The sequence below is a fragment of the Chelonoidis abingdonii genome, chromosome 10 (genome assembly GCF_003597395.2).
Source record: "Chelonoidis abingdonii isolate Lonesome George chromosome 10, CheloAbing_2.0, whole genome shotgun sequence".
In the NCBI taxonomy this organism is placed as follows: Eukaryota; Metazoa; Chordata; order Testudines; family Testudinidae; genus Chelonoidis; species Chelonoidis abingdonii.
In genome coordinates, this window is record NC_133778.1 from 13631487 (window position 1) to 13657811 (window position 26325).

Sequence of the window (26325 nt, forward strand, 5' to 3'; positions counted from 1 at the left end):
GTAGATTTTAAGGTCAGAAGGCACCGTTAGATTGTGAAGTCTGATTTCCTCTATATCACAAGCCATTAAAGTTCATCCTGTTACCCCGTTTAGAGCCCAAACACTTGTGTTTTACTAAAGGATCTTTTAGAAAGGCATCCAGTTCTGATTTGAAGACATCAGGAGATGGAGAATCTATCACCTCCTAGGGTAGTTTATTCCACTGGCTAATCACCTTCACTATTGATTGATTGATTGATTGTCTTTTTGTCTTTTTCTAATTTAAATATGTCTGGCTTTCACTTAGGGTGACCAGACAGCAAATGTGAAAAATCGGGACGGGGATGGGGGGGTAATAGGAACCTATATAAGAAACAGACCCAAAAATCGGGACTGTACTTATAAAATCGGGACATTTGGTCACCCTACTTTTACTTCCAGTCATTGAGTCTTGTTTTTCCTTTTTCTATAAGTTTAAAAAGCCCTTTAGTACCCAGGATTCTCTCCCCAGGAAGATACTTAGACACTTTAATCAAGTCACCTCCATCTTTTTGATAAGCTAAATAGATTGAGTTCCATAAGTCTCTCAGTGTAAAGAATTATATCCAGCCCTTGAATAATTTTTGTGGTTATTCTTTGCATCCTCTGTAGTTTTTCAACATCCTTTTTAAAATGTGGTCACCAGAACTGAATGCAATATACTAATATTGTTCTCACCAACACCGTATAGTGTAATAATCTCCCAACTCCTGTTTATACGTCTCCTTATACATCCAATGATTGCATTAGCCCTTTTTTCCACAACATTATGCTAGGAGCTCACGTTCAGTTGTTTGTCCATTATGACCACTAAATCCTTTTCAAAGTCACCATTTTCCAGGATACAGTCCCGCAGGCTATAAGCATGGTCTGCATTCCTTGTGCCTAGATATATGACCTTGCATTTGGCCATTTGAAAATGGATTTTGTGTGAATGAGCCCAGCTTACCAAGTGGTGCAGATCGCTCTGTATGACTGCCCTCATCGTTATTTACCACTCCACCAACTTTTCTGTCATCCGCAAATTTTATATTTACTTATAGATCATTGATAAAAATATTGAATAGTGTTGGTCCTAAAACTTATCCCTGCTGAAGCCCACTAGAAATGATGACGATTGTCCATTGATAGCCACTTTTTGAGAGCTCGAATAGCCAGTTCTTAACATTTTACCTCGTATTTTACAAGATCAATTTTTTTGCACATTTATGTTTTTCTGTGTTTTGCACTTCAGTTTAAAAAATGAAAATAGGCTGGAGAGTTTCACTGTTGTTTATAGTCCGTTTTATTTCCAAGTTTCTATTTACGTATGAGCGGGAAGTTTGAGCTGCAGATGTTGCAGGGAAATGTGTTATTATTTTAAAAAAGAAACTGTATCCATTTACATTATATAGAAATATTATATATGGAAATATATTTTATTGAAATCAGCTTTTGTGATAGCTTGTTCATTCATCATCGTAGCTTTGGATCTAAGTTGCCTTCCCCCTTTAATTCTTCCAATCAGCCATAAAAAAAAAAAATCAGATACATATTCAAGTGCACAACATTGGACATTTTATATGGTATTCCTTGGGATTTTATTAGTTAATATTTGCATAGTGCTTTGTAGGGGTAAAGTGCTGTGGCAGAGCCTTGAGGGTAGGCCTCTTCCTCTTTTAAGCTGGGTTGCTCCCTTTTGAACCCTTCCAAATTTGGAGCATGCTCTGGCGAGCTGGTCAGGAAGAGTTACCTGGGCCCAGTCCTACCCTTTACCACTTCCAGCCCGCATGAGGTTTGCATACCCCCATCAAACCTTGTAATTCATCACACAGCATAGCAACTCATTTCAATAGCAGCATGTCAGATATTAGGAAGGGGTCATTTTTACACACAATTAGCCTACGCAGAAATTTCTACTCAGATCCGCACCTAAGATGTTCCATTTTGTAATAAGCCTGGGGGAGCCCTGTGTTCAGAACAGTGTTGTAGCTCAACTCCCGGTAACCCAAGTCCCTTCTTAGTACTCCTTGTATTATAAAAGCCTAGTAATAGTAATGTTGTATTAATATATACACTTATGGTTTGGTCCTGCCCTCAGATATATGCATACCTATCATGGACAGGTGACTATCCAAAGCTTTGACCTTTGGATTAAGTTAAGATAAACATCCAAAATTGCAGGTGCTCAGCTAACTCTCCTGAGGGGTACCTCCCTTGGCCCATAACACCCTTCCACCAGATCTCAGTTAGGGTGAAGTTTTACCATGGAAAGTCATACCCTTACCACACCAGTGGTTTGTCACTCCATCTGAAATGGATGCATGAGGAACACGTTTCATAATTATTTCGTCACGTAGAGTCAGTGCCCAAACACTACCACCTGTACCAAGCCTGAACAGTTGGGCTTGGCACAGGGCAGAAGACTATTATGTGGGTTGGATGGATGAAGTAAACAAAGTCGAAGCATGGTTGCCAATGCCTCAGCAGAGATGCCTCTCAATGCAAAATGGGCATCGCTACCTAGATATTTCTTCTTGAAACCAGTGGATTCCTTCTTGTCAGAAGACAAACTTATGGCTAAGCACAAAATTATCTTTGTCCCTATACTCAGCCTCTGTGCAGGAGTCATGCAAAGCTACTTTGCTCACTTGCAAGCTTTTTTCCTGCCCTTCAAAGGAACAGGATTTATTCCTAAATAAATAAATACAAATCACAGTTAAAATTGAACAAAAATACATTAATATATGTGAAGCACTGGAATGGGTTACCTAGGGAGGTGGTGGAATCTCCTTCCTTAGAGATTTTTAAGGTCAGGCTTGACAAAGCCCTGGATGGGAGAGTTAGTTGGGGATTGGTCCTGCTTTGAGCAGGGGGTTGGGCTATATGACCTCCTGAGGTCCCTTCCTACCCTGATAGTCTATGATTCTATGATTTGTAGGCCGAGGAAAAGAAGGCAGCGCCTAATTCATACTTAAAGCCAACTTTAAGACTAGCTAGTATATCATTCCAGATATACAGCTAAATTGGAAACTACCTACAGGGAAAATGACATTCCAGAAAAGTAAATGCTGAAGGCATTTGTTATTGCAGAGTTTGTTAAATTATAACCTTTCATTGAGGTGCACTACTTTAACTTGAATTAACATTTTAAATGTCTGTTTCGAGAACAGGGAAAGGGGCCTTCACAGACAGGTGGTCTCTGTATGGAATGCAGTCATTGCAACAGGTGTCACAGTGCAAAGCTAATACGAGGAACTGTTCTTTCACACAGAGCACCATGAATAACGACACTATCCTGTGAAAGCTCTTTCCATGTTGAATACACCTCAAGTGCTTGCAAAATTGCATTTTAACAGCAGTAATGCTTCCTGGATTTCTCAGCTGGGGAGCCCATTAAATCAGAGCCGAACAGAGAGCCAGTATTTTATGTTCTTAAAAATGTATATATTATTTTCCCTCTCCCTACAATTAAAGAATATCAGTTCAGAGTATAGGCTGCAATTGAAAGAATAATACAGAAACAAAAACAATGTTTTTTGAGGCATGAATTTTTGCCAAGCCTTTGAGAACTAAAGGTGAGGGAAGAATGAAAAGTGGAAAATAGATCTGTTGTGCTCCTGGCCTTCAGTAAATGCAACTTAGAACCACGGTGAACACATTTTATGTTTGGGACAGGACTGGCTTTAGGGAAAACGGCACCCTGGGTGAACTTTGTATTTTGGTGCCCCAGGTCCTTGTGAGCACGGTACCCTCCCCATTGTGCCTCACTCTTGTGGGTGCCCTCCGTTACCCTTGCCCCCCATGTGCTCCCCCTTCACCCCTAACCCCTGTGTTCCCCTCCTGTGCCCCAATCCCTCTCCTTTGTCCTAACCCATGCACCCCCCTCTCCAGTGCCCATATGGGGAAACTGACTGGGTGTATGGAGCAGCTGGCATTGCTGCTCACTCACTCCCCCCGGCTCCCCCTGAACACTGCTCCTCTGTGCACCTCTAGAGGGCTGGGCAGGGGGGCAAAGAACGACATCAGGACTCACTGCATCTAGGTCACTTTCCCCACCTGGGCTGTGTAAGAGAAAGTCAGGAAAGCAGCAGCTCCTGATGCTCATCTCACCTCACAGTCCAGGTGGGGAAAGTGATCTGGATGCACGGAGTGCTTAGTGCTTTTCCTCACTCCCCCCATCATAACTCCCCGGGGGGCGTGCAGAGGAAAGTTGGGGGGTATAAGCAGTATCTGTGCATCTCTTCTCGTCCCTCTCCCCCATTCCTCTGCTGGGAGGAAGCAGGGAGAAATATGGGCCCTCCCCCACATGGTGCTCCCCTGCCAGCCAGGAGCAGCTGCTGACTCTACACTGCTGACTCCCCTCTGTGCTACTGCATGGCACCTCTTGACCATAACACCCCAGGCGGTCATGCATGTGACCCGCCCCTAGGACCAGCCCTGGTTTGAGGTATCAAGCAGTTATAGGCTGAACTGGTTCAGTGAACAATAGGAACCTGTACATTCTTTTCTTTATTCAGACCAGCATGTTTGGATTTGGAGGGATGAATCCGGAAACTTGCTAAAAGCTTTAGGCCAACATGCCCAGTTTTTGGGTGCCCAATATCAGTGGCACTGAGACAGTTTTTGTGGGGGGAGGGTGCTGAAAGCATTGAACAAACCTGTAAACCCTGTATGTGATGGAAACCACTTCAAGCCATGGAGTCCTAGCGCACCTTAAGCACCCTTAGGTCCAGCATCCTCCTCAGCATAGACACACTGAAAAGGCCTGATTTTTTCATTGTGCTGGTACTCAGAACTTGCTGAAAATCTGGTCCCTTTAACATCTAAGCATGTCCAAGTAAAAATAAATAAAAACATACTTCGGTAACCCAAATACAGTGGCCAACTTAAAAAACGTTTTTAATTTTTAAGCATGGAAATTGTTTGGGCTATTGTACCCAGAGAGAAATATCTTGCAAAAATCTTCCCTTTAACCCTTTGAGTGCTTTAGTGTACTGTACATGATCCTACATGATACCACAGCCCAGTTTTTTTCTAACATCAGAAGAGTTTCTTCTCAAAGGAATCCTAGATAAAGATCATGATGTCTGAAAGAGACTGAAGGGAGAATGAGACCCAGTTGCTTCAAAATGAGGTTTAGTGCCCCCCAAAACTGAGGCACTGAAGATCACTAGTCACTTTTTGGCCAACAGTCTTATGTTCAGCAGCCCAAATAGGGTTCTGCCACCACTTTTGGTTAGGGTGACCAGATGTCCGGATTTTATAGGGACAGTCCCAATTTTGGGGTCTTTTTCTTATATAGGCTCCTATTCCCTGTCCCAATTTTTCATACTTGCTCTCTGGTCACCCTACTTTTGGTACTGTTGTCATCATTAAAATGTCGTAACTTAACAGCCATTTCCACAACTGGTATGAAAGTACAAGAGTTACTACCTAGTCCAAGATTAGAGAAGTGATATAGTAATTCACATGCCACTAGGTGGCAGCTATTGGTAAATGCTTACCTTTTAATGGCAGTCTCTGTCTGCATATAATGTATTACTGCACACCACCTATTTACCTGCAGACTGGCTGTTTAAAGAGTCTTTTACACAGGGGAGAAACTTTCAGCTTAAATACTTAGCAACTTACTTCATCACAGTCACCAGTGTGTCTTGAAAGTAGGAAATAAACCCCAAATACTCAGAATATTAGAAATGATCTGATTGAATTGTGATTGGCATATTTAGAGTGAGTGGGTGGATAAAATTGGTCTCTCTTGAGCATGCTTCAGCTGCTTTAGCTGACTGCCTTTGAAGGGCTGCTTGAGGAAGAGAAAAGAAAAGAAGCATTATAAAACCAGTCACTAAATTGTATTGGGTAATTATCTTCTTGAAACTTCTGGGCAGGTACATTTCTTTGAAGTTATCTAAATGTTAGTTTGATAACGTGCCCTATCCCAGCCACTTCTTTTACTGACAGCATCTGTTTAGTACAGGTTTGATTTCATTCTGCATACCTTCTTAGCACAAAGAAAATGAGGAAGGGAGTCTTGGTTGGTGATGTGTGTGTGAGACAGAAATTTGACTTTCTCATATTAGGAGTACACAGCAGATGATCTTATAGTGGGCCATTCCAGCCCAGACTCTTTCTGTTGCTTGCCTGAAAGAGAATCTTCACACCAGTATGCTTGCATTTTCTAGGCATATGTCACATAGGCTTGTTTGGCTGGACATCCTCAGAACTTGAGGTTGCGTCTATCACTCAAGGCTTGTGTTCTTTTGCTTTGATGGTCATCCTGGCCTACTTTCTTTCAGTCCCAAAGTTCTCCAATACACTCTCTTAGAAAAGTTTCAGAGTAGCAGCCGTATTAGTCTGTATCCGCAAAAAGAACAGGAGTACTTGTGGCACCTTAGAGACTAACAAATTTATTTGAGCATAAGCTTTGGTGGGCCAAAGCCTACTTCTTTGGATGCATAGAATGGAACATATATTGAGGAGATATATATACACATACAGAGAGCATGAATAGGTGGGAGTTGTCTTAACTCTCAGAGTTCTCCAGAGAAGTGGGCTGTAGCCCAAGAAAGCTTATGCTCAAATAAATTTGTTAGTCTCTAAGGTGCCACAAGTACTCCTGTTCTCTTAGAAAAGTGCTCCTCTCATACCTTCCACTATTTGGAACAATGTGTTTGGATTTGGGAGAATGAAGCTTAGGGACTTTGGATGAGAGTTATGGCTGATAGGAAGAAAAAAAAATAGCTAAATGAGGAAGGGGAGGGACCTTCTGGCTTTCTTGTGTGTACTGTCCTTAATTCCTCACTTGAGACTTCTAGTTCTGTCAGGAAGGACTCCATATTCAAGTCCTCCTGGACCAGTCTTCAAACAAGCTCTGACTTCTTAAAATCTTGTTTCTATTTGTTACCCAGCATTCCTGTTGGGAAATAGCTTATGCTTGGCAAAATATAATTCCCAGTCAACTTTAGGAATATCACAATAACCTGCATGTTAGGTGACCTGATTACAGAGGTGAAGCTCTTTCACCTCTAATAGATAAGATAATGACTTCTAGGCTCTCAACAAAGGTAACATCAATCAGTACAACGACATGTGGAAAAATTCCCATGTCTGCATGACAAACTCACTATGAGTCTCCAAGAAGGTATGATCAAAATGCGCAGGTCAACTCACTCTATGCAAGCCATTGTTATAGATGGCTGCTTATCACTGTGATCTGGTACTCATCAAAATCAACATGTCCTATTGACTTCTGTGTGTGCTGAATCGGACCTAACTTTCTCCCTCTCACTCCTAAGGAAGCAAATGGGATGTTGACCTCACTTCATTTTATCTGAAGAAGATTGTAAAATATGTCTCAGTGTTATGCTAACGTCATCCTTGCTCTTTCTCCTCCTCCTGAAAATAGGTTTTTAAAGAGACATTGCTAAAGACTTCAGCCAGCCAGACTTCCCCACTGGGGATTCCTCCTTTCTCCAGCAGTTTCTCTGTTCTAGCAACGATACCTTTTTCCTCACCTGGCGGAGATTTTTTCAGTGGTACCTTACTTGCCTTACATTTCCCCTCATCTTCAGTTAAGTCATGCCTGGCAGGGTTTTGACTCACCCTTTCCTGTTTCCCCTCAGCACTGATAGGGTTCTAAAAATTCCCCTTCACCACCAGTAAATATTTAGCCTCTGCCATTTAATAAATGGAAGGAAGAAATGCTACTCCATCTAATATGGAGAAATAGCAATAAGAAAAGGCTCTTGTACCAATTTTATTTCACCTAGGAGCTTTTACCAGGTTACAAATTCCTTGAGTATTTCCACTTATTCCTGCCATTCTGTGTCCTCTTTCTAAATCTTCTGCTTTCCTTTAGCATATTCCCCTTTTCCCCTATTTCTAGCTAGTTTCAGCAGACAGCCTAAGATCCTAAATGGATGTGAAGACTGAACTGCTTTCTGTGATGGTTCCTCATATTCAGGAGGTCCGCTGGTAACATGGATTCGGCGTCCCCGGCGCCGAATTACCGCCTAAGCCATAGGACCGGCAGACCTCCCACAAGCTCGCTGCCAAAAGCTGCCTGACTGCCACCCTCACGGTGACTGTCAGGCCGCCCCCCGCAGCTTGCCACCACATACTTGGCACGTTGGTGCCTGGAGCCGCCCCTGCTTCTGATAGAGCAATTGCAAATGGATGCCAAATCTCAACATTGGAGATGGTAATACATTGCAAAAAGTGACCAGTTTGCTTTATTTGTAATTTATGGATCTAGGTTACTCCTTGATCACAGGATGACCACCTATTTGTTTCTGAACATGTTTGTGAATCCTGAAAGTTCCATCGGTTTTAGCAGGAATGATTATTCAGGTGAAAGTGTATCCAGGAAGTTTATTTTGCATTTGTTAGTCCTCATTTCCTCTTGGCCGGAAAAGTGCCAAAAATATCCATGGTATCATGACACATCCACATCCACACAGACACATCCCAGCAGTACAGTGGCCTGCAAAAATATAAAGTAATGAAAAAATACCCTTCCAACTTCTCATCTTCTTTTCTAAAGAATCTGACTTTATTTTTACAATGGAAGCTGCATTCTCCACCACCCTGCTGATCGCTGCTCTGGATGCATTCTAATAGCAACCAATAGATATCTCGTCTTATTGTCCAATAATTCATTTATTGGTTTTTGGTATGAAATTAGGGCAAGAACACCACCAAGCTCATCATTCACTTGTCAATGTGGCTTTAATTTTTTTTTTTTTTTAGGGCTCTCCTCTGAAAATCTGCAATAATGACATTGGAGTTTCTCACACAACATTATGCATGATCACACAGAAAGTACTTATAGCTCTAGCCTCAGATTCTCACCCATAATTATGCTCCTGTCAGAATGGATTCATTAAAAAAAAAAAGTTGTTTATCTTTTTGCTTTGTCTATTGCTGTTGCAGCTAAAAGATGTCCAGCATAATCGGTGTTTATTAATTATATTAATATGGATGCAAACATGTGTTTTGCATATGCATGTGTAATAACCTCCCACCCAGAACACAGGATGGGGAACCCCCTGCGTATCTAATTGTTGAACTTACTAGGATTCTAAGCGGTTGCTCTGTTTTGTTGTTTCTGAGCTCAGGAACCACAGACCAAAAGTGCCTACTGTGACATCCCAGAAAGAATAATGTGAGCAAATTGTGCCGAAAGATGGTATTGCTGCTCGAGGGGATCTTTACCTCCAGGCCCCAGTTGGCATGTATGCATTGATTTCAATGAATGTGTGCAGTTATCTGTGGCTCACACATGGAAAATATATTTTTAATACAAGAGTCTCCCAAGGGTGTGTTGATCTTGATGAGTCTGCCAAGCAGCAAGTATAACTTGACCTAGCCTTATAGTCTTCTGGCTCGGTTTTCCAATTTGCTTAGGACCCCTAGCTCTGTGTTTAGAAATGCATTTGATGCTGCTTGGAACTAATTCTCCATTGCAGTGGGGGGAATTCCCTTTACATTGCTCTGGGCTAACAGCTATAAGCAGTAATAATTAATAGCTCCTAATTGCTTAATCAGAGTAAAGTTTTAGCCCATGTCATATGTGAAGGGGTTGTTTTTTTTCTGGAAGACTAAATTCCCTATTAATATATTGAGTCAGAAATCTTACCTATTGTGTCTGTCTTAGGGGGGAAATGTTAGTATCTTTATTAACCCTCTTTCCTCCTCAAGTCTCTTTCTCTACTCATTACTATGGCCTGAAGACATTTTCCTGTAGCAGCAGAACAGTAACATTACAGTGAGCTTCCTATCAGCCCTGTGCTGTCAATGATAAATATGAATCCACCAGCCTGTGCCAGTTCAATGCTGCCGACATGATTTTTTTTGACTTTTCATTTATTCCCTTATGTCTGGTGGTCAATCACTTTTAAGATCAGTTCTGTCTATTGTGGACATAGCTAGCAATACTTTATAATTTAGGAATTCTGCACAGATTCCTCTGATCCAGTCAACAACACTGACATGCTTAGGGTTATCTCTGTCACAAATTACATACTCCATTGTTAGCAAGTATTCTGTTTTCCTCAATGCAGGTTGTATTTTATCTCCAGTTTCCTTTTTTTTATTTTTAATACTGTCCCGCTAGCTCTTTCTTTTCTTGTCTCAATGTGTATATCTCTTGGTTTGTTTTCATTATACATACGTATTTCCCTTGTCAGTCTGTTTTCAGCTGTCTGTGTCTGAATCTGTGTGTGTGTGTGTGTGTGTGTGTGTGTGTCTCTCTCTCTCTCTCTCTCTGTGCCTATCTAGAGAGGAAGATTAGTGGATAAATAGAGGAGTAGGAGTGGTAGATTCAACTTTTCTGTCTTAAAACTAGTTGCTGGGGGAATATGCTTTTATCCCTCCAGATGTATGGATGGTCTTCAGGTTCTAGAGTGGGGTAAGTGAGCTGCCCACAGACAGTCCAGGCAGGGAGACCATAACCCCAGCATGGAGTAGAGCAGTGCTCTTCAGTGGGGTCTCTGCTGGCCCACAGAGCGACGTGGGCAGATCCATATAATGGACAGATCAACTATCAACCTACAGGCTGCAGTAGTGATCACAGAAGGGACATGCGGGTGTCTTATACCCTTCTTCTAATTATGGGGAAATATTTATCCTTCATAATCCCCACGTACGTCCTCAGTACCAGGAGATTTATTTAGTGTATGCACAAATGATTCCATTCAGGCTTCCTGGGTCTGCTGTGGAAACAATGGATTATGCTGCCAACTGCAAGGTCAGGTTCCACCGATCCGACTTGCCTGTTGTCAGTCACCTTATTGAGGGACTTGTTAAAGAAGGGGCTGAGCCTGGTGACCAAGTTGGGGCTCAGGAGCAGTCCCCTTTAGAAAAACACTTAGCCCTGGTCTACACTGGAGGAAGGGTGTTCATCTAAGTTATGCAACTTCAGCTATGTGAATAACGTAGCTGAAGTTGTAAAAGCAGCAAAGAATCCTGTGGCTCCTTATAGACTAACAGACGTTTTGTAGCATGAGCTTTCGTGGGTGAATATATGCATGCATCTGAGAAAGTGGGTATTCACCCACGAAAGCTCATGCTACAAAACATCTGTTAGTCTATAAGGAGCCACAGGATTCTTTGCTGCTTTTACAGATCGAGACTAACACGGCTACCCCTCTGATACGTAGCTGAAGTTGATGTACTTAGACCAACTCACTGCGGAGAGTCGACTGCTGCCACTCCCCTGTTGACTCCACCAGCTTCTCTCACCATGGTAGAGTACAGCAGTTGACGGGAGAGCACTCGGGGATTGATTTATCGCATCTAGACTAGATGCGATAAATCGATCCCGGCTGGATCGATCGCTGCCCACCAATCCGGCGAGTAGTGTAGACATACCCTTAGGGACAGATCCTGAACTTCTGCTCTGTTGAAATTGGTGTGATTACGCTAATTTACACCAGCTGAGGATCTGTCCCTTAAACTTTTATGCCCTGTATTTTTTTGCATAGCGACAGAGAGAAAGCAAGTGATGTGTTTTACAGAAGATGAGCCTTCTATTTTACCCGAATTTTTGCTCTCACTCTCTGCAGACATGCTTGTTTTTCCCTAGAGAGGAAACCCTGAAAAGTGTGAATCTCTCCATTAGGTAATTAACTTTCAAATCAATAGCAGAGATCTGGAGACTAACACAAGGCTGGTAGAAAATGTAAAATGATTTTTACTTAACGAAGGAGTGTGAATGAATAAACGCATGACAATAGGAATTGTTAGACAAGGACATGGAAAGCGTTAGAGGCTGATAAAGGCAGAACAATTCATCACAACAATAGTATCTTTAATTCCAGTTAATACCATGCAGCAGTGTTTGAATTATATTTTGATTTTGCTATCAACTGTATCTTTTCATACATAAAACTAAGTAATTTTAGCTGCTTATAAAAACAAAGTGCAGCCCTAGTTAAAAGTAGTATCATGTTTAAACAATGAAAAGAAAGAGATGAGGCATCTTAAGGCAGAATGTATTGGGATCACCCTACAGATCTGGGACATTATGACAAGTTATGGTTGTATGGTTCCGAACCTCCTCATTAAAGCTGAGGGAAATAGTCAATTTCTTTGGTCAAATTTTCAATTAAGGTTTAGTTCATAAGTAGTTTATGAAGGGCTAATAAATTATTCATAGATGTTTTAATCCATCGTTAATCGATTATTTTAAGTTGTTACCTAGAGGTCAAAAGATCAAGAGGATACTTATAACTATGGCTTATAACTGTGAATAGCACCTGCTACTGAGGTGCTTATAACCATCCATTACACATGCTACTCATATCAGTAACATGCTGATAACATCCATTAATCATTTATTAACCTTTTATAAACCATTTATAAATGGAGACTTCATGTAAAGTGAGACCGTTTCTTCTCTGAATTCAACTGCATTCTCTTCTTTCCCATTTTCTGGGTGAAAGGGGTCTCCTTAAGGCAGCTATGACAGTTAACAAGGAACTGTGGAGGAACACTGCTGATAGCTTGGGACTAGGAGAACATCAGTTTTCTTCTCTTGTCAGTAACAGCCTTTTGTAGCTTCTTGTCATAATAAAGTCTATCTTGATCCAAAGGAAAGCTCTTCTCAGTTATTGGGCTAGTGCAAGGTGGAAGTATCCTTAGGATTTCCCAGTCAAGTGAGCTTCTAGTTTCTGTTGGTGGCATTGTCAGTTGGTAGAGCAGAAGGAATAAGCTGGTAATAGATATCTCCCACAGGGGTAGCCATACATTGGAAGAGTATGAAGATTTCCTGCCCCAGCCTCCATAATGAAAGACATGTTACATTAATATTGGCCAAAGGGAAATGACTCTTAAAATCGTAGAACCATAGGGTCGGAAGTGATCACAAGGGTCGTCTAGTTTAACCACCAGCCAGGATGCAGGATTCGTTGTTTATAAACCATCCAAGACAAGTAGTCAGTTTTCTTCATGGGATTTGCCAGAACAAAATTACGTTACATGCTCCTCAACGACTCTGGCCTTTCAGCATTTAGATTAAACACAAATTAGGTACAATTATACAGTCCTGATTTTTGTCCCCTCACTTCTCTTGTGTTTCAGTGAGTGAAACTTCATTATGTATGCAGAACACCAGTAATATTCTGGAATAGAAATGGAGCTGACATCATTAGATGTCTCCTTCAGACATTTTCATCACTGGGGCAAGGAAGAGACCACAGATTCAGGCTCCTCTGGAGGCTGCCTTTTCATGTGACATATAGGAAACAAAAGTAGATTGGGAAACAGATTTTTTTTATTGCCTTTGGTAATGAATGACAATTGAGCAGATGGGTAAGGTAACCACTTACAAGGTAAATTGCTTGAGAATTTTTTTCTTGGCATCACATATTGATGGCCAGGTTCCAGCTAATTGCTGAGAGTCAACAGTTGATTGCACAAAGAATGCATGTGATGAATTATCAGATCCAGGCTTTCTCTCCCTCAGATAAGGCTTGATCCTGCAAGGTGCTCACCACTGACACTTGAGGATGCTCCACATCTTGCAAAATCAATCTCCTAATCTGCAAAGATTAATGGAGAAAATCATAGGAAGGAAGTGTGATTCCTTACCTAACCCACCTTGCTATTAAAAAAATAAAACACTCCTCCCCAAAACCCCCCATCAAGGATACTTGGCACTCTTTCATGCTTTAACGTTTCTTTATTGAAGTGAGCCTGCAAGGAGTCTTCCAGAGATTCCATCTACTTCTCGAAGGTTTTTGGTTTTTTATAAACATAGTGAGTACAATGAAAGGAATTGCCTACTTTATTTCCCAAATCTCTGATCAGAAAAACAGTTCTTCATTGGCGGCTCACTGTGAACTTTCTAAAATATACTCATGTCCCTTTCTGAAATTCATTGTAGTGTGATACATAGAACTACAGAAGAACAAAAGACTACGCAGACGTCTCTGTTTCTGAGGCCTGGTCTACAGTGGGAGGGGGATCAATCTAAGTTAGCAACTTCAACTACATAAATAACATAGCTGAAGTCTACGTACTTATATCTACTTACCGTGGTGTCTTCACTGTGCTAAGTCGACAGTTAACGCGCCCCCGTTGACTCCTCCTATGCTTCTCGCTCCAGTGGAGTACTGGAGTCAACAGGAGAGTCCTCAGTGGTTGATTTATTGCATCTAGACTAGACGCGATAAATCGACTCCTTGCTGGATCGATGGCTTCCCGTCGATCCAGCGCATAACGTAGACATGCCCTCAGTGAATCAGCAGACTTCTCTGCAGGAAGGTCTATATTTTTGGATCTGGGGATGAATTTCAAACAGCTGACATTTGGATCGATTCTTGCAAATCCTTGCTCGTATGGATACCTCTTACTCTCATGAGCCCTCTAGTGGGACAACTGTTGTGAGAGAGAGTTCCAGAAATCAGATCCTTAGAGGACAATGTTCTTCCCTGAGTTACACTTGTGCAAACAAACCCACTGTAGTCTTTGTAGCTGCATGGTGATAACTGAGGGCAGAATTTAGACCAGTACTTGTTCATGTTGAGAGAGGTCCAAGGTTCTTAACACTAACAACTGAAGAGCAAAATGGACAAGCCACTTTTTTTATTCCCCATGTATTTGATATCTGACCTTCGAAAGGATTTGTGATAATTTAATTCAAAGATGTGCTATCTATATGCTCAGCTTCTCATTTTGCCTGTGTAACTGAGAGAAGAGAAAACAATGATGCAGACACTTTGAGCTCCCAATGAGAGAAAAGAGAGCTGGCAGCCTCCCCCCCTGCTCTCCTGTTAAATATATCTCTATTTAAATGCAAATTATCGTCTGACACTGCCAAACAAACTCATGTAATAGGAAGCAGACAGTCTAGTTAAAGTTCTTTAAAAACGACTTCTGAACATGCTGAATCACATTTATTTCTAGGATGGAAGGAGCTGGGTGAATGAATTTTTGGTTGCATACCAAGGATCATGTTGGTGCCAAGGAATTTGAGATGCAAAGACTTTTATTCATATGTGGAGCTTTTAAAGATCTCAGCATACACAGAAGTGTAGGAGGACTCGTTGGCTAGGGGTCACCTGTCATGAAACCTGAAGCTACTGTTATCTCACCACAGATGTCACTATGGCAATGAAAAATCCAGTGGGTACAGTAAATATAGGATGATGATAGAAATCAGAAAAGGAGGGGAGAAATGAAATCTCATTCTGCTTCTGGGATATACAATTAACAAATGGTCTGTATGTATTCTAAGAGTTCAATAGATATAGTCACAAGACTTCCATTAGCTTTCTCCCTAACCATCTTCTCTAAACTCAATGTGACATTAGGTACAACCTTAAGCATAATCTGCACTGCCTTGGGAATAACTCTGGGAGGCGCTGTGCCACAGAGATACATCTGTGAGTTGGCTTTCCTCACCGGCTTCCCACTCATTCCTATACCAGCAGCAAACTGCAACTCTCCCTGCATCGGCTCAGATGCATTGGTTAACAAGTGTGGATGTTGTATGTGGAATGAAGACTTTGCCCTCCTGTTCTGTGGGAGTGGGAATAAGTAGGTTTACAATATCCGCTGTGTTTGATATGCAGGATACAATATCCAAGGGGCATAAGGCAGGTTCTTAATACTCCTTACTCAGTTGGATGGGCCTATGGACCTATTCACCATTGAGCCCTGACTGAGACTCTCTTCTGTTAAAAGTTTCCCACGTTTGCTGTTCGCCTCAGCCTTGTTCTAATTTCCAGTGTTATAAATCAATTTAGATTTATTAGCTTTCTGCACAGGGCTCCAGTAGCCTTTTAATAATAATTATCTTTATTACTGTATAAAGTTGCATTATTCATGCCAGATGGAGTCCCCATCCTGTCAGCCAGAATGAGTTTGCATTAGGTAGTTATAATGTGTTTGTGATCTAAATAAACAGATGGCAGAAACTGACAGGAAATTATATGCTGATGATGTCAGCAACAATGCTTTCCAGGCATAATTTGCTTTAAATGAACTTCAGTCCAACAAAGAACTGTTACTTTCAACAAGGTAGTTAGCACACGCCATGTGATTATTGTACAGTATAATCAATTGTGCCATCAACACTGTATACATGTCAGAGTGGTGAAAGTGGGTTTCAAGAACATAATCCTTAAGACCTTCTGATTTTATGTGAATAAAATACCATATCTTCCCCCAAGCTCTGTTAGCCAAGTAAATAACATTTTTTCTTTGTGGCTAGAACTTCAGGGTTCAGAGTGTTAGCACAGGAATGTGGTCCTATTTGATCTGTCAACATTCTCAAAGTTTGTGTGTACAGAAGAGTATTGCAAGTTAGTGCTATTAACACCTTCATGGAAAGGCTCCCATTCACTTCAGTGGCTTCTGGATCAAGCTCTAAGTGGACGCTTGCTTGATAGATTTTCTGAGCAATATTTTTATGAAGAATGAAAGAGTCCTCAAAAATGAGGATAGGTTGCTTTCGGGGAGTAAAAAAACTCAACCTATTTAGCTAATAAAACTGTCCATATCTTTTAACAATGATTTGGCCATGTTTCTTTATTAGTCACATGGTTGCTTGCCTTTTGCCCCAGAAGTTTGTTTGTTCGTTCATTTGTATTGACTTTTATTTCTGTTATGGGGTTCAGATGTTTTTGTGTACAATTTGTAGCAGCGGCATCCACCAGTAACGCAAGGCTGGGTGGATCCAGCATAGACCATTGTGTTCACTGCTTGGGATAGTTAACGATGAAAATATACTTAGATGTTCCCAGACTGGTTTTTTTCTCTGTACAGCAGCATCTGTTCTCAAGATCCACAAATTCAATTTATGTATTTAAGAAAAGATAGTAGAGTTAGGAAATTAAAGTGCCAATGTCATGTGCCTCAGCCTCATCTATGTTTCACACATAGGGGTGGCTACTTAACCTGACTCTGTTTTGCCAATCCCTCAACCCTGATAAGGCCTATAAATCCTCATATCACAACAGTAGTGCATCCCTTGAGGAATCAGTAGAGGCCCAAGACTGAAGCTGAGTTTCTAACTAATCTTTATTTGTTTTCACCCTGCAGGTGGGCGATGCCACAAGTCCTGCACAGGCCGATGTTGGGGACCCACAGAAAACCACTGCCAGAGCTGTAAGTATGTGAGGACAGGGAAAGAAAGGCATGGAAAGAACTGTAAAAGGGATTCTACGGTTTCCATTTTAAAGGGATATTGTCATGGTCTTTTAAAAATAGTTTTAGCTTTTTCACTTGTGTAAGTGTCTCTTTGTGCTTTCCCATCTAGCATTCTTTTCCCCTTCTCTTCTCTGCTTCCCAACGTAGGGTGTTGCTCTGAGGAGTATTAACTGTGACTTCAGAATCCATTGGAGCAAACACAATAACAAGAATGCAAAACTATGGACTTGATCCTGAAATCCTTAGTGAGGACCCTATCCTTCAGGAAGCTGAATTGGCTCTAATGTCCTATTAATTTCAATGGGAATATGAGGATATTTGTCCCCTTGCAGGATTATGCTCTTGATAAGTATCTCAGGATGTGGTCCATTGTATGTAGGTCCTACTTAGATAGCCAGTAATGGAGATCGCTTAGAAGAAGTTCTTTCCGATTAACTGGTAGATTGTTTAGAATGTCTATCTGTCATCGTGTGTCTGGAAGATGTCACAATGGTGATGAGTGAATTTGTTCATATAAAATAATAACCATCTGGACAGAGAGTCTTTTCTTACAGTATTTCCAAACTGACTAGACAGATATCATGGAACAAGGAGCCAGGCAGCCCCAACATCAGCAAAATATAAAAGGAGAAACAACTAAGAGTGAACACCAGCAGTGTCCAGGGGCAACAGAGTCTTCCTAATAGTTGGGGATGCCATGAGGCCCTGCTCCCTCCACGACCCCACCCCTGCCCCTCTTTCCCCCCGAGGCCAAGCCAGAAGCCAGAGCTAGGCTGGGGAGACAGGGCCCCTCCACCTGCCTGTGGTGCGGGGCTGAAGAGCAGCCCTCAGTCCATGTCCCTGACCTCAGGGCAGGTGGAGGGTCCGCCACTACACACAGATGCCTGCATGGCTCATAGCATGGCCCGACTGTGGTTCTTCAGCCCCACAGGCACCTCCCTCATGCCAGACCAGAAACCGGAGCCGGGTCCGGATAACAGCCACGTAGGCAGTTGTGGGGAGCCGCAGACTCTGAGCAGGCGGACATGGACACGAGCCAAGGGCTGCTCTCATGCCCCCTCCACCCTGAGCAGGTACAGGGTCTGCAGCTCCCCACAGCTGCCTGGGCTCCTCGTAGGGTTGCCAACTGTGACTGAAGCTATTCCAGGAGATAAATTTCCCCCAACATGATGTACTATCATTTTCTTAAGATATCCTATTAAAATCTCCTGGATTCCTTTCAGTGGTCACCAGGAGATCGATGCTGACTCCAGGAGACTCCAGGCCAGTCCTGGAGGGTTGGCAACCGTAGCTCCTTTGGTCACTCTTATCTGGGTCAGGTTCCAGCTTCCAGCCTGGCGGGGGAGGGGACTTCAGGGAGGAAAAGGAAGGGCGAGGGGGCAGGTCTGTGCCAAAAAGTGGACGGGCCAGGCCCATCCACATTCAAAAATGGGAAGGCCATGGCCCTGTAGCCCCGCCGGCAGTGGCTATTTAAGACCTAGCAGGTGCAAAAAATGATAACCAATTGTTTCTTTCCACACTCCCCACAAGGAATATCTTTGTTTGGATGTGTGGCTAAATCCTTAAATGTTTATATTTTATTTAAATATTTATTTTTACTTTGCATTTAAAATTGTATGTGCTCATTGGGTTCCCTCTTCCTGGGAAGTCAACTTTTTCCATACATTTCCACAAGTAAGCCTGTCTTCTATGGTTCCATTTGTGCACTGGGTCCAAAGGCAGTAGATACGAGCAAAGGACTTGCAAGAATAACCTACCAATACACACATTCACATGATACCTGAATCTATCATCAACAGTCCAATAGCATCCACCTCTGTTTAACTGGATTCATTAGAAGTATCACCGCTACTTGTACACATTTAGGACTACCTTCATGCAAGAGGTTATAAGAAATTGGAAAATGCTAATTGTTTTACAGGAGAATTTTACAAGGGGAACAAAACTAGCGTTCCAAGATTATTCTAACATTGTCTATAGCAGGGGTCAGCAACCTTTCAGAACTGATGTGCTGAGTCTTCATTTATTGTCTCTGATTTAGGTTTCGCATGCCAGAAATACATTTTAACATTTTTAGAAGATCTTTCTATAAGTCTATAATATATAACTAAACTATTGTTGTATGTAAAGTAAATAAGGTTTTTAAAATGTTTAAGAAACTTCATTTAAAATTAAATTAAAATGCAGAGCCCCCTGGACTGGCAGCCAGGACCTGGGCAGTGCGAGTGCCACTGAAAATCAGCCCGCGTGCCGCCTTCGGCACATGTGCCATAGGTTGCCTTCCCCTCATCTACAATGAAGAAAGGGCCCAAATAACTACTGTCCCATGCACTCTGCACTCCACAATACTGCACCAAGATTTGATGTCACTCAGAAACATCTGGATCCAGATGTTTGTGGGTCTCAGCTGATTTCTAACTCCACCGACTTCAGGTTCCTAGAGTTTTCTTTTCTGTCTGTGTCCACTGCACTGAGAAGAATCATATTGACTACCATCAACCATAAGGATTCACCTGTCACATTGCCACACACACAAGGCATGCATGCAGTAGCTGATATCTCCATACTAGTTACTCGCTTCTGGTTCAGAAATGCCTTGTTGACCCGACTGCCATGGTTCATAATGGTGAAGGCTTTCTAATCACTCTGCCAAAGTTAACATCTTTCCCACAAATGCACAAGCAAAGTCTTCCACTTCAGATGGAATTTGACCTATGTAAATAAATGTTTTTTGGCCTGGCCAGTTTATGGGAATAATGAATAATGCACCATGTACAATGGTATTCGAAAGAGCTTGATCTTTGGTCTGCCCTGTAGATCAAGCTGGAACTCCTCTTTCATTTTCTGACAGCCTTTTTGATTGCAACTGAAGAAGTTAGTGTTGAAAAAAGAATTTAAATCAATGTTTCCCACTCAACCACCTGGTGAAAAAGTGGACCTTAGCTGGTCAGGCACTGTTATACATACAAGCAAGTTCCTTTCTCCGTCCTACATAGGACTGTTTCTCTGTCAAATGTATTAGTACCCTAATAGCCTGGATAAAAATCCAGTTTTGAGGGGACTTATCTTTTGAATGTTTGGTTGTTCACACATCACTAACCCCAAAACAGATTACAATAATTTTACTGTAGCTACAGCCTTGGGTCCTGATCCCTGCAAGAAATGCTCTAACTCTGCATAGTGTGGGGTCCTATTAATTTCAATAGGACTTGATGTGACTGCAGAAGTTCGTATTGCAGGATGCCAGCCCTAGAACTCAACTACTAAGCAGAACTGCTTTGAGATAAGTAAATTGATTTGGTGGATTAATGTAGTAATGCCAGGAAGAGAGAAATTTATCTGCAATGTTGCTCTGAAGTTGGAAGCTTAGCAGAGCTATACAGTAGGTTTACTATTTGGAGAGACAACCATCTTTCTCTTTACAAGAACTGAGCAAACATATCTGAACACTAGGGACAGGCCAAGGCATAAAAGTGGCTACCAAAATAATAAACGATGAAAAAGGGAAAGTTATCTAGGCTCCAGAAAGATCTAATTTGAAATAGCAAGCGTAGACCCTTTTATCTTTAAGCACAGTATCAGGATAGCTCTCTGCAGTGTCTGATTACCAGGGACTGCAGTTATTTTATCTTTCACACTTCTCTATCCCCTATGACCTAATGTGATCATTGGTAAGCATTTGTTTTCTAAGGAAAATATTGTTGCATATTAAACTGGCGATGGGGACTTTTAAAAAATCTTTTATGCATTTTACACTAATATGGGCATTTTTTGCTTGGCTTTTGTTTAGTCATAGAAATATGCATGTAGGCACCCAAATTAAAAACCAGAAAACAACTAACACCACACTGTTATTACTTGGATCTCTGCTTAAAAAAAACACTTGAATTTTCAGTCTGATAGATGTTATTTTTGGATGCCACTCATCCCATTCCCAGTTTGTCTCACACATATTTTATGTACCCTAAGCTAGTATATTTGAGAATACCCATCTTTCAGATGTATGCAGGAAGACGCTTCAAAAAGCATAACATCTTCAAACCTAAATATTTTGTTCCTGGAAACAGAACTCAAGGAGGGCATATCTGCATTTTAATAATTTCATTTTTTTTTATTGAGTAGCTAAAGCAAAAACTCTAATGAGCCCCCCTCCCAAGTTAAGATTTAGATTATTTTCCAGAAAAAAGGGATAAAACAAAAAGATCTTAATCCTTGTCTTTCATTTCAAATTACACCAGGGGAAAAAGCAACACGATAGTTTTGTTCTTGAATGAATATCATCCACCTAGTCTACTTCTTGTCTTCCAGCTGTTTATATCTCTCTATCTTTAAGTGTCTGGTACACCACCTGTATCTATATAAATGTAACATGTCTATTTACATGTTTAAGAGGACAATTAATAGGAAATTACAGATAAACTGTTGTCATTAATAGGTAAAAAAGGGATAATTTCCAGATGCTGTATTGTGCAATTAATTAATTTTCTTAACACTGAAAATGTTAGTAGATATTAGCAGCAACAAACATTTTCAAAAGTAGCTATGGATTCTGGGTGGTTCAGTTTCAGGGGAGCCAATTTAGCATGGCAAGTCTGATTTTCAATAAGCACTGAGCCCCCATCAAACTAAAAAAACCCCAAACCCTTTATAATCACTACTCACTTTTGAAAGCCTTTCCTTATTTTTATTGTCCTATCTACTCTTGATGTCTATGTTGAATTCTTCCCACGTGAAAGGAAATTGGAACTGCTGTAAACTTAATATAGTATTTTATGAGCTATGAGTGTCAGGATGGCACTCTCCCTTTAAGGAGTAGAGACAGTGCACCTGTGGCAGGTCAGCTGACCCCACCTGAGCTTAAAAGAGGGCACCTGCAGTTAGATAGGGAGAGACCCATTGAGGTGAGCCTGAGAGACCATGAAGAAAGGAGAAAGAGCATGGACATGGGGCTCTCATTGCATGCTCCCTAGAAATAGGAAGCCCTGGAGAAACTAGGACTGCCAGAGTTCCCTGCAAGGGAAGACAAAAGGAACTTGAGGACTCTAGGGGGAAAACCTCAGAGAAGCTGTAGCCCAAGATGAGTTGAAGAACTGTGCTTTTGTTGATTTGACTCAAGTTTGGACAATAAAACTGTATAAAAGAGACTGTGGGAGTGGCAGAGAGTCCTTAGCATGTTGGGGAGAAGGCCTGCCTTGTCCCACTGAGGGGAACGATCTTAAACTGAATACAGTTTAAAGAAGAAAAACCTTAAACTAAATACAGCTTGAGAACACAAAGGAGGCAAATAGGCTTTAAATCAACCCCCAATATAAACATGCCCATAAAGGGATGTGTGTGAATAGGTGTTTGTCCCAGGTGTAATTGTATTTACAAATATGGTTTGGAAAAAGAAGGTGCTGATGCAGTAAATATCCACATAGTACAGCAAAAATCAAGCAGGAGCTGGTGGGGAGAGAGGGAAAGAGCTGAAGCAGCAGTCTAGATCAATCAGAGTAACATAGTGCATTTGCTAGGAGCCAGCATCTTTAATTAAAATCCTTGTATTCCACTAATAACTTTGCATGTTCATGAGGCATTCTTATTGATTTTGGTTACTTCCCATTTTCTCTCCTTCACAGGTTTACAGTTCCCTGACATAATGTAAAATTAAGGGAAACATTAAGATAGACTGATTAATTGCACATATGTGTGAAACAAAGCAACATCCTGCCTTCCCCCTTAATATGAGTCTCAACCAATTTTATTGTCATTTATTTATCATTTGTGTTACAATAGTGCCTACAAGTGTCAGTCATGGACCAGGACCCCATTATGCTAGGTGCTGTACAAACAGGGAACAAAGAGACAGTCCCTGCCCCAAGAGTGTACAGTCCAAGTATAAGCCAAGAGACAACAGGTGGATATGCCCAGAGGCAGTGTAGTGTAAGACAACAATGAGACACTATTGGTCAGATTGCTAGGCTGTGGTCTAAAAGCAACTGACAAGTAGCCCCCTGCTCAAATCTTTATCCATTTGCATGTGTTGGGCACAAATTTGGTATTATCCCTATTACTTTGCAAACTGTGTTTCAATCTTGCAGTTAGTTCTATACAGGTGGATCCTTTGCTCAGCATAAATGAGACTGCCTTAGAGGATCTGACTACAGGATTAGGGCCTGGATCATTATTAGTAAGACTCTCCTCTCAGTTTCACTGGTGCAGCTTGGAGGCGTATTTGGGCCTATTCTCAGCGGAATGGCCGAGCGTCCAGCAGCTCACGTGATGCTTCTGCAATTGGCAGCCTTGTTGTGCCTGCCGGCAGTTCATCCTCAGTCTCAGGTATGTGGTGGCTGAACTGCTGGTGGGAGCTGTAGTTGCACCTTTGGGTTGCACCTGTGGCATCAGGCGCCTCCTGTCCCACTGCTGCCCAGCGGCAAGGAGCAGCCTGAGGTGGTAGCATCTAGGGGAACGAGAGTCAGCAGCAGCACAAGGAGAGTGGTCTAATGTTGGTGCCAGGCTCTGTGATGCTTCCGGGAGATACCTTGGGTTGTGAGGTACCTTGGGTTGTGAGGCACCTCGCTACCATCTCTCCTTAGCGAGAGGGCACCTTGTCTGTGCCTACTATGGGGCCATTCCCCAACATCATCAGCCTCTGGCAACATAAGCACTGCCTTCCAGGCCTCTGTTGGCCTTGCTCCCTTTGTACAGATTAATGATAGACATGCTCCAACCCAGCCCAGATCCACTGGACGCTTACAGAATTCTCAGCTCCTCTGTTCCAAAAGGAACAGCACACAGAGACTTATCAGTCACCCTGTGGAACAAAGTGCTCCTTTACAACACAGCACTTAGATATGTTTATGGTAAAAACAAGACATTTACTTAACAGAGAACAAGAGGTTCACATCATGGGAAGCAGAAATATAGGAAACAAAGAGTTACATATAAAATAAAACCAATACATGCATCTTAGAACCTAAACTTAAGTAATAAGACATTGTCATGCCATAAGAGCAAAAACTCACCCAAACCCCTTCCAGCTATTACAGCCAGACTTGGCGGTGTTCTTTTGTTCATGAAACAAGCACACTTTCCTCTTTGATCCCAAGTTTGTCTCTACAGTTATAGTCCAAAAATCCATTGTGTGCATTTGCAAACAGGATGACTCCCACGGCTTGTGTTTTCCTGTGTAGAGTCTCCCACTTTGCAATTACTCGATTAGTGTTTTGCTCAGACTCTAAATGACCCATTGTGTACCACACAATACTCAATTACATGTAGCCACACAGATAGATAACCATCTCATGCATTAAAGAAATCTGTGTCTGGCCTTTTCTGGTGACCAGCTCCATGTCACACACCTAGAGAACATAATTTTCAGTTTATACATGTTATACAAGCACACACATAACTCCTTGTATATTTTCTGTATGTATATGGTTATATGGACCAGTATGACACAGGCTTTCATTAGAGATCTTACATGACACTCTTTGGTGAACTAGTATGTAGATATCAGATCCATGGGATCCCTGTAGCCCTGATGCATCTCTGTGCCCTCAGCCAGCTGGCACCAAGAGGTCCCTGGGTCACAGGCACATGCCCAGTCTCTCTCGCACACTCTCTCTCACTCACTCCACACAGCTGCAGCAGGTTCCCCCAAGGAAAAATTGCAAGCAGCCACCCCTATGCCCTTAGCAGCAGCATCCTTCACCCCTTGACCCCTTCCAACACTGATGTCATTAAAATTATCGAGAAATTCCTCTTTAGAATTGGACATTCTAACAGTTCTGATGCACATGTAATGTGCATACCACAGGATTAAAAAGTATAGACCATGACCTTTGTGTAGCATGAAATGTTGTCATGTTGACTTTCTTGGTAAAAGTAACAGAGCTGGTCAGAGAAACTTTGCTAGAACCAGACTCAGTCAGAACTTTTCAGTTAATCCAAAACAGTTTTGAAAGGCAATGTCCATCTCCGAGAATTTCATAATCTGTGTTCCTATTTGGAACAAAGCCAAATGTTGAACTCTCAAAATCCTGCATGAAACAGAATTTCCATCCTCTGCACAGGTCTAGTACCAATTTAAAAAGTCAACCCAAACAAGACCCAGCTATTCATAGTGCAGATTTTGTAAACAGTTCTATAAATTGTCAGTTATCAGGAACTGAGAATGTTTTCCAACACGAAGAGCATAACAGAGGACAGATTCAACACATACCTCACTTAAACACATGGGTAGTCCTGAGGTCAATGTGCTTATGTACCTTGCTGAACTGGGACTGGAATCCTCTAGATCGGTGTGTGTGGTCACTGTATGTTTGATGAGATAACATCCTGAGGAACTACTGTCTCTTAAGAAGTTGTGGGATTTATACAAAAGCGATATCTGTATCTCCCTACATAGCACAAGCCTTAGAAAGCTGGGGTCATGCTCCTTTGCCCTGATCAGGAGAAGATTTTGCTTGCTACATAGCACTCCAAAAGTTACTTGTCCTGTAGCACTGGGAACTGCTGAACAGGATACCTTCTCACCTTCCATGCTGCTGGACTCTTTTTGTTGGGCTTGCCTTTCCCCAGTATCATTCAAATGATGCTCCCCGTGGGACCCCTGACAGCCATAGGCTGGAGGAAATAGCTGTGTGTATCCTGTAGGGTACGTCTGCACTTGGAGTAGGGGTGTCACTCTCAGCTCGACGAGACATACTCACGCTAGCTCGCATTGAGTAGCATGCTAAAAATAGAGTGTAGCTGTGGCAGGGAAAATGGTGGGAGGGTCTCGCCACCCCGGGTGTGGGCCTAGGGTCTCTGATTGGAATCACACTTCAGGTCCAAATGTAGACATACCCGTAGAGGGACAGAGTTTGGTCTTGGCCAGCTAAAATTAGCTGCCCCAGGGCTGGAAAAGGAGAATTGTCCTTTCCTTCACTTCCCCTCAGTCCCAAAGAGAGTGGTGTTTGTGTGTGTGTGCGGGGTATGGACATCTGTACTTTCAGAGTGGGCTCTCCTGGCCTTCTGCTCCTGTCAGGATCCTCCCCCACAAAGTGGTGCACTCCCTCCGTTCTTTGATCACTGTTTTGGGAGAAGAGGAATTCTTGGCCCCTCTCTTTCTGGTGAGCTGTGCAGTTGAGCTGCCAGAAATAGGTCTATGTATTTAGGCCACTTGGCCCTTTTAAATTCCTCCTTGGC

The 26325-nt window shown here is 42.0% G+C and overlaps 1 protein-coding gene across 1 annotated transcript in view; it reads left to right on the forward strand.

Moving 5' to 3' along the window:
• ERBB4 (erb-b2 receptor tyrosine kinase 4) overlaps positions 1–26325 on the forward strand; it is a 1039775-nt gene that overhangs the window by 724704 nt on the left and 288746 nt on the right. The window contains exon 5 of the mRNA XM_075069950.1: positions 17047–17112. Coding sequence (XP_074926051.1) covers positions 17047–17112 — 66 coding nt within the window. The remainder of the gene's footprint in view (positions 1–17046; positions 17113–26325) is intronic.